At 30.9% G+C, this 17,466-nt stretch overlaps 1 protein-coding gene across 1 annotated transcript; it reads left to right on the plus strand.

Moving 5' to 3' along the window:
* Positions 1-1,103: 1,103 nt before the first annotated feature.
* Positions 1,104-2,045, plus strand: LOC126898129 (zinc finger MYM-type protein 1-like; the record flags this gene model as incomplete). Its single annotated transcript, XM_050672077.1, has 1 exon — positions 1,104-2,045. A coding segment is annotated over one exon (942 nt), but the record flags the coding sequence as incomplete, so codon positions are not given.
* Between the last annotated feature and the right edge of the window lie 15,421 nt (positions 2,046-17,466).

Raw genomic sequence — 17,466 nt, forward strand, 5'->3', positions numbered from 1 at the left:
ACTAATTTGAATAGCAGGGTGGCAAGGATCAATAGGGACAAGCGGATCATCGTGAAGATATATAGAGTTCTCTAGGAAATTAGAAAACACTAAATCTAGAACATTTCCATGAGAATTAATAATAGAATTAAATTGATATAAATTTAACAAAGAGCAGCTCTCAAAAAGAAAATTTCCTACTTGAGAAGCAAGAAAGTTGACACACTTAAACCCATACTTGTCGTTTTCCCAGGATAAAAAGGGAATATTGTAATCGCCACAAATAATAAAATTGCAATTCGGGAAAGAAGAATCAATTGATTTTAAGACTGAGAGGTGATTTAAGTATAACTGTAAATCACTATTAGGTAGAAAATATACAGCACAAAAAATAATTAAAATATCACCAACTAAAACTTTGACAAAAACTTGTTCTACGTTTAAAGTATCAATATTAAGCAATTTGGAATTTAAAGTTTTTTTAATAGCGACGAGAACTCCTCCGCCACAACTATGAGGACTAGTTTTTCCGGTTCTGTCACATCGAAATACGTTATGCTGGGTAAAACCAGGGGCGTCTTTATGGGGGGGGGGCGATCCCCCCCCCCCCCCGTGAGAGTTGGACTTAGTTATTACACTATGACAGTCATTTGTTTAACAATTCTTTACTTAAAATTTGTTATCTGTTAAATTATTTGATATTTTTTTTCTTTATCAACAGAGTGATAGACTGAGATTGTGGTATATTGAACCGTGGTCGATGTTTAACCGAGCCCGATGGTTATAGTCGGGTAGTCCTGATAATATATTTACATTTTGATATCAATAACAGTTAACAGCTTAGTTTAAAAATTAATAATTATCCGTTTGCTTTGCTTATAAAAAAAGTTTTAGTTATAATTTCACTCATACGTTTACGCTCGTTCATGATGAACGGTTCATCGTTGTGTCGTTGTGATTTGTGTTGCGATTTATACATTTTTATTTGCGGTAACTCGTCTCTAGTGGTACTTTTGACAGAAATATTGAAGTTAAGTTTAAAATAATTAGTAATTGCACATAATGAACAATAACAAACGAAAAAATAGTGGTTCGATTACAACATGGCTAGAGAAACGATCTAAACCAAATTAAATGATCAAACTTCAATTGCTACATCTTTTGTATCACAGGTAGATTCAAATGATTATACATCTCTAGATCATATTAATACAAATGATCAACCACCAAAAGAACCTTCTATCTCTCCTATTTCAATAACAACTATTGAATTAAGTTGTGATATTGGTGATTATTTAGAAAAAGAAACGCAAACTGAACATATAAAAGCAAGGTTTTTAGAATTACCTAATGTTCCTAACAATGATTTTCTATATCCTTTTAGTTTACATACTAAGCAAGGTAAACAAGAAAAAAGATATCTCAAAAGAGTTCATTTTATTCAGTATAAATGGCTTGTATATTCTCAAAAAAAAGGTGGCGTTTTTTGTAAATACTGTGTTTTTTTTGCTCATAAAGGAGGAAAAGATAAGAATGTAACTTTAAAAAGTCTGGTTTCTGTACCTCTAAATAAATATGCTAAAATATTAGGTGAAAATGGTAATTTTAACAAACACAATAAAAGCTTTTACCATATAAATGCAACAAAAACTGCCCATGATTTTTTAACTCGCTATAAAAATCCAGCAAAAGAAATTATTAATGTAGTTAATAGTACTAGAATGAAGCAAGTTATTGAAAATCGAGCAAGGTTAAAACCTATTATTGAATCTGTTATTTTTCTTGGACGTCAAAACATTCCTTTACGTGGACATCGTGACCAAGGTAGTTTGTTAGGCCATGAGCATAATAAAAATAATTTATCTGTAGTTAACGAAGGAAATTTCCGTGAACTTCTAAGGTTTCGGATATTATCAGGTGATACAGTTTTAAAAAATCATTTGGAAACAACTACTCCAAAAGCAACATACATCTCAAGAAGAAATTATACAGTGCTGCAAAGAAGAAATTTTATTTCAAATTATGGAAGATATAAAAGAAAGCAAATATTATTCAATAATATTTGATGAAACTACAGATATTTCTCACAATTCTCAAATGAGCTTAAGTTTAAGAAATATTGATAAAGAAAATAAAGTTCATGAACGTTTTATTGGCTTCATGTTTTAACTGCCATGATTATGTGTATCAAAAATGTAATGATATAGAAGATAATGTAGAACCTTGTATTAACATAAATTTAGAGCCAAAACTAACTGGTGAGATTTTAGGCAATACTGCTGTTAATTTTTTAAAAGACATGTCACTAAACTTAGATGATTGTATTGGAATTGCGACTGATGGATGTGCTGTAATGACTTCAGTTAGGGGTGACGGTGTTACCGGTATACCGATTAGAGGTCGATATACCGGTATATCGTATACCGGTATATCGTATACCGGTATACCGTCTTTTTTATTTATACGATATACCGAAAATATCGAATATACTGATAATCCCAAAAATATCGAAATATCGAGTATACCGATAACCGAAATTAGTTATTGAATATTTTAATTTATTTTTAGATTGTTCAAAATTTCCAGTGAGAAATATATGACATATTTACAATACTAAATATATATATCTTAAATACCGATATGGGTTCGTATTATTTTGTTTTTATTGTTGTTTATCACAATAATTGCATCTTAGCGATTATATCGAATTGAACATAAAATATGGATTCTATAAATTTAGAGTCAGACCCTTTAAAGTGGTGGAAAGTCTATCAAAATGAATTTCCAACTTTGGCCGTACTTAGTAAAAAATATTTATGCGTACAGGGTACTAGTGTTCCAAGCGAACGTGTATTCAGTTGTGCGGGCAATATAATTACTGATCATAGATCATCTCTATCAACAGAGCATGCCGAAGAACTCATATTTTTATCTATGAACTCTAAATTTATATCAAAATAATTAAATAAAATAATAATTTGTGATCTTGTTTTTTTTTTATAAATTTATTATAAATTAATTAATTCATATTAATGTTATTATGTAATATTATATTATTATGTAATATCGGAAATATCGAAATTACCGTATCCAAATACTGGTTTAACGATATTTTCGGTATACCGATTCATACCGGTAAAAATTATCATACCGAAATATCGATATTAAAAAAAAATACCGTCACCCCTAACTTCAGTAATAAGAGGTGCTGTTCAAAATATTCAAAAAAGCTGTGTAAATGCTATATATAGCCCGTGCTCTAACTATGCTTTAAATTTGTCAATTTCAAAATCCTCAAATGTACAACTAGTAAGAAATACTATTTCTAAATACTATTTCTACTATTTTAAATACAATTCGAAACGCTTTAGAAGGCAAAGAATCAGATAAGAAAACAAATAGACTATCACGGAAATTCACCATAATATGTAACGTATTATACTTTAAATCATATAATCAAAATATAGGCAACTATAACTTACTGGTAGTACCCAAAGAAGTTACTACTAGAATATTAAAAGCATACCACGAAAGTCCAACGTCAGGACACGCAGGTATATCACGGACTATACATAAGCTACAGCAAAAATATTATTGGCCTTCTCTTTCGAAAGACACGGCAGCCTATATCAAATCATCAAGAGAGCCACAGGGAAACCTACAGGATTATTACAGCCTATCCCAGTCATAGATGGAACTCCGTTATCTAGAGTAACTATTGATTTTCTCGGGCCACTATGCAATAGTAATGGAAAGAAACACGTAATAGTAGCAGCTTGCAACACGACCAAGTATATTTTCACCAAAGCAGTTCGCTCTGCAGACGGCGAGTCTGTCATAAAATTCCTTTTCGAATTAATTTTCAAATGGGGCTGCCCTCGATCTATAACAAGTGACCGGGGAACTCACTTTAAAAATAAGGAACTGGCACAAGTTTGTGACAACTTAGGCATCAAACAGAAGTTCAGCTCAGCCTACTCGCCTCAATCTCAAGGATTTGTAGAACGAACAAATGAGACGCTATGTACAGCTTTACGACATTATATGCAAGACAACAATCAGAATAGATGGTCACACTATTTACCAGCTGTCACTTTTAGCTACAACACTACACCGCAGTCTACAACTGGATTTTCGCCATTCTATCTAATGCATGGATTTCATGCTGCACAGCCTATAGACAACAAAATAATCCCTCAGCCTCTATCACATGACCTAAAGAAAGCGCTTGAAGACTTACATAATGTTAGAATGAAACTACCAGACATAATAGCAAAAGCTCAAAAAACGCAGAAAATCAACTATGATTTATCACACAAACACTTAGAATACAAACCAGGTCAATTAGTCTTAGTCAAATTTCCTTTTATAATAAAAAACCAATGTGCAAAATTAGGCCACCAATATCGTGGTCCATTTAAAATAATTAATAAAATAAATGACGTAAATTATGAAGTAGAACTAATCCTAAATAAAAATGTCGTGAAGGATACCATACACATTAGACGACTAAAACCGTACTACAATAGAGACAATGATGATAAAAACCACAGCGTTGAGACTATTGTGCATGGGCATAACAGCGAAAGCATTCACACAACTGATTCAAGCGGAAGAAATAAAAAGCCCGACGATTATATTTACAAAGTTACGTCAAATATGATTGGTCAGAAGTCATTAAACAATATTATTGAACCGAAATCAGAAGTAACATAATAAAACTTCAAGCCCTGCAAAAACTTCCTACTACCCAACATGCTTTATTCCAAGCAAATCCCCTCTGAAAACAAAGCAAGATTAAAAACAATCTATACAGCTTGATCATTAATCAAAACATCAAGGACTACAAAAGAAAAGCAAAAAGAACAATATCGTTCCACAACCAAATCATACACCAAATGTAGGAAAGTAGGCGGATCAAAAAATATATATATAAAAAAAAAAAATGTAAACTAAATTAGTTAAATTAAATTATTTTGTTCTCATAAAATATTCATTTATTTGTTCATTACCACGGGGACGTGGCACCAAAAAGACATGGGTGGATGTGATGGTGTCACGTTTTCATAATCGTGAGAATTATTTTAATAAAATACAGACAGCACATCCGCTGCCTGAGACTGATGAATTAACAAATAATATTTATTGCCAAATCGGCAATAAGTGTAATTATTATAAAAACCCAATAGACCTGACCATCGTGGTCAGTCGACTCCAGTGCCTTGTGTCATTCATCAGTCTCAGTACTCGGTTGTCGCTGTCCGGCTTACTGTTTAAAGTAAAGTCTTTGTTTATTCCTTTTCTAACCTATATACTCTTTTCCTCGACATTTCAGAGTATTTGTGTCTTGCACTTCGTCTGCACCTCATACCTAGGTGTTACTCTTATTCTCCCTTCCTATAACAACAGCCTTTCGACACCCACAGCTAACCCGGAGTGTCAGCCGAGCACGGTGACTGCTGTACGACAACACGCACGTGAATACCTAGACAGCAGGCACCACCTCCTCATATTCATCTTCGTACACACAGTTACACATTTACACCTTTCACACTTTTACCCTAATATCATTTTTACTTTTTACTGTGTTACGACAGTAAACAACAAACGTTCTAGTAAAACCATACCCAAAATTATGTCATTAAATGGTAATAGTACATCTAATGAACAGGAGACAGCTAATTTGTTATCAAATTATTTTTCATCTGTTTATTCTACAGATTATAATGAGGTTGACATAGAAAAATTGGGTACTTTTACTTATGACCTACTAAATAATGTTACTTTTATCATTGATGTAATTTTCCAAAGCCTTTCAAGTCTTCGTGGCAACTGGTCCATGTGACCTGATGGCTTCGCCGGGTCATTCTTATGTGTGCTAAGGTTAGCTTTGGCGTATCCGCTGTGGATACTATTTAGACGATCACTTGATGATGGTATTTTTCCGACGTTATTTAAGTTTAGCTCAGTTACACCGGTTCATAAATCAGGCTCTCCGTCTATAGTTTCTAACTACCGACCCATCTCTATCCAATCACATTTATCAAAAATATTTGAGACATTAGTCTTAAAAGCCATCCAACCTTCTATAAATAGCGTGATTATGAAAGAACAGCATGGCTTTCGTCCAGGTCGTTCAACCACCACAAATAATCTCCTATTCTGTAATTATATTTTCGACTCATTTATAGAATCGTTCTCAGGTGGATGTAATATATACCAATTTAAAAAAAAGCTTTTGATTCGGTAAATCATAATGCTCTTATTAGTGTTTTAGGTGAATCTGGTTTAGGTGAACCTCTACTATCTTGGTTTAAATCCTATCTTCAGGATCGATACCAATGGGTTAAGATATTTGGTATGAAGTCTAAACTATGTTTAGCCCCATCTGGTGTTCCACAAGAGGGTCAATAAACTATACTATTAGTACAGTTGCAGCCACCGACTAGCAACAATCACTCTGAAGATGGACTCTGCAATGAGTCAAAACGTCAGAACTCAACTGTAAACATGGATATATCCTCAAGCACTTCAAGCAATAAGACAATTTATGAAACTTTTAACACATTCATAAAAATTGCAGAGTCATTGAAAAACGCATTTAAACCAGAAGTTACCCTGACTATTCACTGTGATGGAAAGATTATAGAAGATATTATTGGGCATGACACTGTAGACAGTCTTCCAATTTTGGTATCAGGTAAAAGTGTGGACTAACTTCAACAGGCCAATAAACAGCTTCAGCAGTTTATAAAACAGCAATATCTTGAGGGCTTTGTGAAAAAATTAAATGTATGAGCTTTGACACTACTACTGTAAATACTGGACTTAGGAATGGAGCATGCATTCTTCTTGAGCAATATATAGACAAAGAAATGTTATCTTGCCGAAATCACATTATGGATATCATGCTGGAAACAATAGTTGTTTATGCAATTGGAAGTTCATCAGGTCCTGAGATATTATTATTTAAAAGATTTAAAAAGTCATGGAATATACTAAAACTTGACAATTTTGAAAGTATCACCTCTGATATTTTTACATTAAGTATATTTAGTAGTATTTCCACTGATATGATAACTTTTGCACAAAACCAACTTGAAGATTTTCAACCAGAGACGATTATAATGAACTCTTAAATATAAGTATCATATTTCTAGGAGTTCCTAAAAAGAGAATATCTTTCAGAGCACTTTCTGGACTTCATCAAGCACGGTGGATGGCCAAATCCATTTACGAATTAAAAATATATCTCTTTAGAAAGCAATTTAAACTAACAGAAAGAAGAGGAAGGAATTCGAGATATTTGTATATTTACGGTATTTATTTATATTAAATATTGGTTCCAAGCATCTGCAGCAGTTTATTCACCAAGAAATGACCTAAAACTCCTTTAAGATTTAAAAAAAATATGGCGAAATAAATCATGTATTGTCTGAAAAGGCCATGAAGAAATTTTTTGGGCATTTGTTGTATTTATCCGAGGAGTTAATAGCTTTTGCATTTTTTGATGAAAAAGTTTCAATCGAAACTAAACGTTTGATGGTGGCTGCATTGCAAAATAAAGGGTAAGAGCATCCTCTGAAACGTGTTAATATTGATCCAAACTTAGTAACAGAAAAAACGTAGAATATTGTGTCTAAAAACACACTCGGATTTTTTAGCATATTGGATATTTCGTCCGAGTTTCTCGCTAAAGACGTTGAAATTTGGGTAAATGACAAAGATTATAAAGCAAATTTGGAAATAGTTCGATCTATAAGAGTTGTCAAAGATGTTGCAGAACGTGGAGTAGCATTAATGGAGGAATTCAATAACTTGCATACAATAATAATGAAGATAATGAAATATAATGAAGAACAAAAACAGTATTTGTTGTTACTTGTGAAAAAGTATACCGACACAAAAAAATCTACTTTGCTCTCTTAGAAGTTTAAAATATTCTTATGTAAAGAGTTATTTAAAATACAAGTTATGTTATGCTTAAAAAAAAATTAAAAGTAAAATTTTTTATTTTTTATAAAAATAATATTTTTTATATTTTAGTAGCGACCTTTTTTACAGCTCCAATTTCATTTAAAAAAATTGTTTTTTTATTTTTTAAGTGTAATAAAAAAAATACTTGGATGCCTCCTCCAGAATTTGTAATTTTCTTTTTTTTTTTATTATAAAAATCACCCTAATGAATATATATATTTTTTATTGAACGAGTGTCTAAATATTGAATATATGACAATAAGTGTAATTTAAACAAATCTTAAAAACTGTATCATTGACGATAAGTTTAAAATAAATAAATAATAAAGTAGTTAATATAACGAACTAATCGTTAAAAAAAAATTTTATTCAATAATCATGGATTCTATATACTTTGGATTAATTAAATTAAAACACTATGTAATGGCTTTATCTTTTGGGTATTTTGTAAGCTGCTTCATTCGCTAATAAAGCTTCTTATTAGCATTTCTTTATAACATAAATTAATTTAAACATGGATATTTTTAGAATTTGGCATGGTGCATGATTTTAGCTAATGCTTCAGATCGTACTGCATACCATCGTATGTCTAATAAATATCATCAGGAAACCATTATATACAATAATTATCACCAAATAAATATTTATTTATTTTCAGAAAGTCATACCTTGGTTGTATTTGTTGCAATAGTTATTGTAACTATTTGGGGGTCTACACTCTATGCTGCACATTATGTGAGTAATTTTTGGCATCATAATGTTTTTCATATTAAACAAATTTATCTATTAAACTAAAATATAAAAAAAATAATCAACTTATTTCATAGATATTGTGTATTTTAATTATAACTTTTTAATACTTAGGAAAAATTCATAGTGTTAGCTCTGTGTTCGTTTTTTTGGCTAATATTTATCATTGCTTGGCTGGGCCTTTTGTTGGCGAGTTCTGTAGAACAAACCGGGTAAGTTTTATCACATTTATTTTTTTTTAATATATAATTATAAAAATTATAGCGTCCAGTCATTTAAGTTTTAAAATAGGTGTTTTGTGGAATTAAATTAGAAAGTTTTGAAACTTTGCAAAAAGGTTGGTTATAGGCTCCTTATTAACTTAAAAAAAGTCGCCATTCCACGGAGGTCCGGTAGTGACCGCCATCTTGGATTTTATGTGCAATTTTTCACGTTTATTAAATTATCATTGAAAATACTAAATTTTATCTCAAAAGTACTACTATACAAAATGTAGCTGATAAAATTTTAAACAAATATGGTTAATAATTTTTTTTTTTTAAGATTGAATAGGTTAAAGCAAAATTTAACCATGTGTTATAATATCATACGCACCACACTATAATACTGTATATAGGCTATAAGAAGACACTCGTGTCTACTAGAAAACACAATATTTACGTTTTATATATATATAATAAAAAAAAAAATCGATCTCCAAAATGTTTATGAGATACCTCATAAATTTATTATATACTTTAAAATAAACATTTCATGAAAATTTGAGGTTTAAAATAGAATTTTTACAGGTCGCTCAACATGTTTTAAGGAAATTGACCAAAAATACTCAATAAAACATAAAATATCATTATTTATTCAATTTTTGTTCAAATTTCTTACTTAGTACATCTAAATTGTTCGTTTTTTAATGCCGAATAATAATAATTAGAAAAAAAATTGTAAGTCCAAAATTGACTGCGTAAAGTCCATAAAAAACTCAAAAATATGGTTAAGTTCTACGAAGACTTAAGTAAGTCAAACAATTTTTTTTTAATTTGATTAATATTTGTGTGTATTTTAAGAGGAAAAATTTTTTTCCACTAATGTTTAAAACTACTACCATTTTTTTAGATTAGAACGGAGTCCATTTCTCCAGCCCCCCTTTTTTAATTTCGTAGTTTTTAATATCTCATTCGTTTGTGCAGAAATGTTCACAAGGTCCCGTTGTTTGTGCACGAGAATTAATTATTTGTACAGCAATCTTTATTTCTCATAAATAAGTTTTCTATAGGTCGGTGCTGGCGTGACATTATATTGGCAACTATTATACAAAAATTCAAATAAATAACTTGAGTAGGAAATATTTCATATTTTTACAAAAAAATTAAAACTCTTTTATAGATATTGAACTAACTAAAATGGAACGTATTAAAAATAAGTCAATAGTATAACTAATAAATTTCATTATATTTTATAGGTTTTACAGAAGAATGTGTTTTTTACAGAGAAGTTATGATGAAATAAAAAATTTTTATTGAGAATACATTACAATTTGTATATTCACTTTTGTGGTTTCATTTACACTTCGTGTAACTTTTTCTTTTACATTATCATATAGTTGCTACACATTCATGGGATGTCTGTATGTATGCGCATGATAATGTCCCAGAATTTCATGGGAACTAGCATGCTGTTGGTTATCTGGTGTACTTATCAGTCCTCGTAAATAAAAATTAATATCATTTATTTTTAAAAACTTTGGTACATGGTTTAACTGAATATGTGTATCGGTAAAATTACTTGCTGATGAATTGTTCAAATTAATCAAATTAAAACATATATGTGGTCCATACTCTATTGTTCTTGCAAGTTTATTTGAACAGATGTGACACAAGTTATCCTCTGTTAGTTTATTTACCTCTTTGATAAATTTAATGTTCAGTTGTCGCAATGTAGATTTTTTTTTCTGTTATAACAACTGTAATATATGGTATATTTTCATTATTTGTCATAACTGTACAAGAATTACACAAATCTGTGACTTTGATAGATGGGTAATTATTTAAAATCTTAGATAGAAGATTGTCAGCTGGGCTTTCTACTGATAAATGTATAATACCATTCGGCATAGGTACTCCACAAAAATTTTTTTTTATTATATCAGCTCTTTTTTTGTACGTTTGTGCAGTGACACCATCACGAAGCATGTTGAACACTAGAAGCCACAATTTTTCAATTTTTTTATTTTGTGAAACAAACATCAAGTATTTAGTACTATCCGAACAAGATATTGCTAAAATTTGAATGATTGAATCAAATGCGCACGTATTCGAAAGTATATAGTTGCCATACTCTAGTTTAATTGACATAAGATTTGATTTTGTGCCATTTTTTATTAATCCAATTGTTTTAGTTTTAGAACGAGAACTCATATTACGAAGTAAAATTTCAGGATTCGGTGTTAAATATTTAGGTAATTTTTTTTTAGGTTTTTTTTCTAAAATATTTCTCCAATTTTCTTCCTTAATATTTTCTTTAAATATGTTAGGTATTGCGTATAAATCACTGGTAGTTCCGCAATCATCATTTTTTGATTTTTTCAAATATGTGTCACCGTCATTAATATTATTCAATTTAAAAGAAGAAATTTGACTAACTGATTCTTGAAGGAAAAATGAATCATTTTTAATGATATTAGATAAAGATTTTTTTTTTTGTAGATGATGTATTTTCTTTAACCATAATTGTATCACTGTCGACAAAAATAAAGTTTTCTTCATTGGATAAATCGTAATTACTTTTAGTCCAGTCATTAAACGATTTTTGGTGGAATTAAATCGGAAAGTTTTGAAACTTTACAAAAAGTTAGGTTATAGGCTCCTGATTTACCAAAAAAAATTCGCCATCCCTCATAGGTCCGGAAGTGTCCGCCATCTTGGATTTTAAGTGCGATTTTTCACGTTTATTAAATTATCTTTGAAAATACTAAATTTATCTCAAAAGTACTTCTATACAAAAATGTAGCTAATAAAATTTCAAATCGATATGGTTCTATACAATTTTTTCGTAGATTGAATGGATTAAGAGCAAAACTTAACCATATGTAATAAGATCATACGCGCCTCACTATAATACTATATTTATGATGTACGTAGACAGCGCGCCGCGTCCGCGTCCATTAGAAAAGACAATATTTACCTCTTACATACATATATAATTGTATTAAAACATTACATTAAAATATTCACATCGATATAAGCTTTATTATAATTTATTGAAGTATAATAATCATACATTTGTACCGCACATTATTTAGTAAAATATAAATATTATTTTATTCCACGTTGGTACACTGAATTCTATTTCGTATTATTGTATAGTGTGCGTTGTGTATGCGACTGTATGGTCGTCCCAACCTTTATGTCCTTTCCTAGGACATCGCTGTTCTTATGTTGTCCCACCCGGTCCCTAAAAACCAGTTGTTGAATGACCTTATCGGTAGGGTCGCATTCCATCGGACATGGTTTGTATATTTTTTACTTCAGTTGTATTTTTCGTTGTTATGCGGAACGTATGTATGTTGCTCGTGTGATTTTTGCTGACTGTTTTCGATGTTTTTTTAAATTTTTTATAAATTTGAGTAATTGTGATGTCTGACACCGTTATTTGTGAAAAAGACTTAACTGTCGATGATTCTATTATTGTAAAAAGAAAAGGTATAATATCTCTCATAAACGCGAGTGTTGTGCGCAATGATGGAAAAGATCGTGTTTTGCAAGGACTCGATTCTATTAGTGTACACATTAACTGTCGTAAACAATACGCGAGAATTGATCGCATAAAACCCGACGAGATTGTTAAAAATCGTGATCTGCCGAAATCGCCTATAAAGGAACAGTTGCGATACGCTCGTCCTTTATTTAATTTTAAATTAAAGTGTTTTTTTTGTGCGGAAAATATTGATGAAAATTTTTTAAAATNTGATGACAATTTTTTAAAATATGAAAATAAAAAACCCGCAAATAAACGTCGTAAAGTTTTTAACGCTCGAAGTCTTACTTTGCGTGAAAGTATACTACAAACGGCGTTAAAAAGAGATGACGAGTTTGGTAAAATAGTTTGGAAAAGAGTTATTAGTGAACCTGATCTCGTAGCTGCCGAAGCAATTTACCACCATGATTGTTATGTGAAGTTTTCTGGAACGTCTGCCACTTCAACACAAAAACGAGGACGACCCAAGGTAACCGATATATCAGAAGCTATGGATATAATTTTTAAATGTATTGAAGAAAGCGAGGAATGCCAATTTTTAATAGAACATCTCATTGAAGAACTTGATGGCTATAAGCCCGATAAAAGAACAGTGCGTAAAAAGTTGCAGGAAAAGTATGGTAGTGATATCATTATTAGTAGCGGAGTGGGTGCAACGTTTTGTTTTAAATCGGTCGGTAATCGGATACTTAATGAAAATTGGTATTCAAATAGAAAAAATAATGTTGAAGAAGAACGATTACGAATAATATACACAGCAGCTGAAATAATTAGAGAGGATATCAGGTCACAGGTACATGATCTTACTTCGTATGATTCTTGTTTCGATTTTTTTAAAAATGTTGATACGGTTGTACCAAATACACTTAAAGTATTTTTAGACGAAGTTATCGTCACAAAAAAAAAAAAAAAAGAACTGAATTGACTAGAAAATGTACTGCAATAAGACCAAAATCATTTATATCACCGTTGCAAGTAGGCCTTTCAGTTATGTTACATAGAAAATTTGAATCTAAAAATATTATTAATATTTTATCCAATCTTGGTTTTTGCGCATCCTATCGTGAAGCATTATTATTTGAAGCATCCTCGTTGTATCATCCACAGCCAGATATTTTACCGAATTCATTTTCCCAATTTATTTTTGACAACGCCGATTTTAATATTAACACTTTGGACGGTTTAAATACTTTTCATAGCATGGGCGGCATACAATGTGTGACACCTGGTAGTTCAGTTTGTCCAATAGATAAAATAAATCGATTGAAAATAATGCCATCGTCACAAAACATAGGAAATTTACGAAAAATAGATATAAAAATATTTGAACCAGCTGACAAAGATGGAATTAAAAATATTATACTTGACGATTTAAATAATTTTAGTATAAATGAAGAAATTGAGTTATCTTTGTCTCACTTACTGTGGATATTAGGAAAGTTTATCAACAATTCTTCCGTCCCAGGATGGACTGCATTTATGGCAAAAATAACACAAAATAAGCCATTTTCACAATCAAGAATAATTCCACTTCCATTTGTAAATTTACCTCCTAGCAATTACGACACTATAAATACTGTTCTACACTTTGCATCAAAAAAATGTTCGTCATTGGGCCAAAAAACCTGTGTTGTAACTTTTGACCAGCCCCTCTACATCAAAGCTCGTGATATTGTAGCGAAAAGTCCAAATTTATCAAATGTCATTGTTCGGTTAGGAGGTTTTCATTTACTAATGTCGTTCATGGACGCGGTTGGATATATAATGGCAGGAAGCGGTTTAAAAGAAATATTTAGTACAATTTATGCGCCAATAACAGCAGAAAAAATGCTCACAGGTCATGCATACTCTAGAGCTGTAAGAGGACATACGTTGGTCCATTTGGCGTTATCAAATATTATTTTAAACTCGCTTTCAATCAGTGATGAAGAAAAAAAACAATTAAACGATTTATTTTCAAATTTCAATTATAATCCAATTGAATATGACCAAATATGTAATGAAAATGTAATGGTACAATTAAGTAAACAATTTAAAAATCAAATAGATTTATTAAAAGAAAATGGCGCTACTTCTAGACTTTGGTTGCAATATTTTGAGATGATAACTTTAATGAAAGAGTATATAATGGCTGAAAGAATGGGCAATTGGAAATTACATCTTCAATGTGTTGAAAAAATGATTCCATATTTCCATGCTAGTGGACACTTTCCGTATGCAAAATCGTGTCATTTGTACTTAAATGATATGGCCAATTTACAGTTTAAAATGACAGCTGATGAACAGTTACGATTTATAAATGAAAGTAATTTCACTATAAAACGTACAAATCAATTTTGGTCAGGAAATTGGTCGGATATGACCATTGAACAAACCTTAATGCGTTCAATGAAAACTATTGGCGGTCTCACGCATGGTCGAGGTATTACTGACAGCACTTTGAATAAGTGGATACAAGGATTACCAGCTGTACACGATGTTTGCGAAAATGTAGAAAAATATTATGGTGTTTACATGGAAAACTCAGAACAACATGTTGACGCCAGGCTATCAAGAATATCAAAAGACACTTAAGATTTAAATATACTACTTAAATGGTTTTCTTCGCATCCCCACTTTTTAGAGCTAAATAAAGTAATTTCATTATCAACTGGTGTAGTAGGAGATGAGACTATTAACTGTCATGACGCTTATAACATTGGATTAATTGAGATTAAAAAAATTATGGGACAACCGTATGGGTCAGTTAAACTTAAGAGAAGCAACAGAGTGTTACCTATAGCTACATTAAATTCATCGATTAAAATAAGAGATGAAATAGTATCCATCGACCCACTTTTGATTTTCCAAAGAATTTGTTTAATGAAAACGTCCAATGAAGAACTAAAAAATTATTTTAAAATGAGTTGTCTCCATACCCACTTTCGCTATTTACTGAAACGGGAATGAGAAAAACAAAAAAATCAATATTGTATGATTTTATACAACCTTTAAAATTTGAAAACATTACACTTCAAAATACTTTTTATGTAATAGACGGCGGTTTTCTTTTGTACAGAGTTTTGTGGCAGCTAAGTTTGACCTTCGACCAAATTTTTCAACTCTACTTATCCTACTTAAAAAAACATTTTGGATCAAATACAATCATAGTTTTTGACGGCTACAGTGAAAGCTCGACCGGTACAAAAAATATGGAACGATGTCGAAGAATTAAAAATACATCGGCTGATATTTTATTTGACGAAAATATGGTGCTAACTGTTGCACAGATATCATTCCTATCAAATATTAGAAACAAAAGTCGATTCATAAAAATGCTGTCTTCATATTTCATAGGCAATGGTTATACAGTAAAACAAGCCAATGACGATGCTGACACTACAATTGCACATGAAGCTGTAAAGAGGATACAAAATCAGTCCATTGTTGTAGTTGGTCAAGACATAGACTTACTAGTTTTATTGATAGCTCTTGCTCCGGTCGAAAATCAATTTTTTTTTTTTAAAACCAGGAAATGGAGGAAATGAAAAAAAAATTTTTTCAATACACGATATTCAAAAAGTAAATGGCTTAAAAATTTCTATTTTATTTTTACACGCTATCAGTGGTTGTGATACTGTTTCATGCTTTTATAATACTGGAAAATTAAAACATTTCAAACTACTCAATCAATATCCAGAACTACAAGAAATAGTAAATGTATTTAACTGTTCAAACTCTACACCTGAAAACATTTTTAAAGCCGGGGAAAAATATACATTGAAATTATATGGCACACCGCAAAATCAAAAAAATATTGATGAATACAGATATTTACTATTCACCCGAAAAACGGCGAAAAATAAATTTAACTTGGCAAGCTTACCCCCGTCAAAAGAAGCCTTGAAACAGCATATATATAGAACGTATCATCAGGTTCAAACGTGGCTAGGAGAAGAAAAAAATGCTAAAGATTGGGGCTGGCAAACAACCAAGAATGGACTGGAACCAATATTTTCATGGAATGAACCAGCGCCAAAATGTATACTGGAAAAAATTACATGTGCGTGCATGAAAAATTGTGGACCAGCATGTGGCTGCCGAAAACAAGGATTAAAGTGTTCTGCCGCGTGCAAAACATGTTTTGGCCTTTCGTGTTTAAATTGTGGACAACAAATTGATGAAGAAGAGTCCGATGATGATGATTTTACTAATAATGAGGATGAAACAATACGTGGTCCATCATCCAAACGAAAATGTTAAAAAATATTTTAAAAATTTATAATATAGCTTATAATATATTGATATTATGGATGTAAATATTTTAATGTAATGTTTTAATACAATTATATATGTATGTAGGAGGTAAATATTGTCTTTTCTAATGGACGCGGGCGCGGCGCGCTGTCTACGTACATCATAAATATAGTATTATAGTGAGGCGCGTATGATCTTATTACATATGGTTAAGTTTTGCTCTTAATCCATTCAATCTACGAAAAAATTGTATAGAACCATATCGATTTGAAATTTTATTAGCTACATTTTTGTATAGAAGTACTTTTGAGATAAATTTAGTATTTTCAAAGATAATTTAATAAACGTGAAAAATCGCACTTAAAATCCAAGATGGCGGACACTTCCGGACCTATGAGGGATGGCGAATTTTTTTTGGTAAATCAGGAGCCTATAACCTAACTTTTTGTAAAGTTTCAAAACTTTCCGATTTAATTCCACTTTACATCTATTTTAGAGCTTAAATGACTGGACTATTTGACGTATTTTCTTTTTTAGAGCATTATTTTTTTCCTTAGATGGTATACTTTGAAGGGAAGAAGATACATTTTTAGTATCCAATGTTTCTTTATTACTACTATACACTGATGGAGCTGTTTTTTGAATTGTATTATTGAGGGAGGTTAGACCATCATGATCCAATGAAGTATTCATAAAAGAGTATTCATAAGTATTATCCTCATTCTCTGAGATATTTATATTTGACTTACTAGATAATGAGTTAAATGATAGTAT

The sequence above is a fragment of the Daktulosphaira vitifoliae genome, unplaced genomic scaffold, assembly GCF_025091365.1.
Source record: "Daktulosphaira vitifoliae isolate Bord-2020 unplaced genomic scaffold, ASM2509136v1 Scaffold_2, whole genome shotgun sequence".
NCBI lineage: Eukaryota > Metazoa > Arthropoda > Insecta > Hemiptera > Phylloxeridae > Daktulosphaira > Daktulosphaira vitifoliae.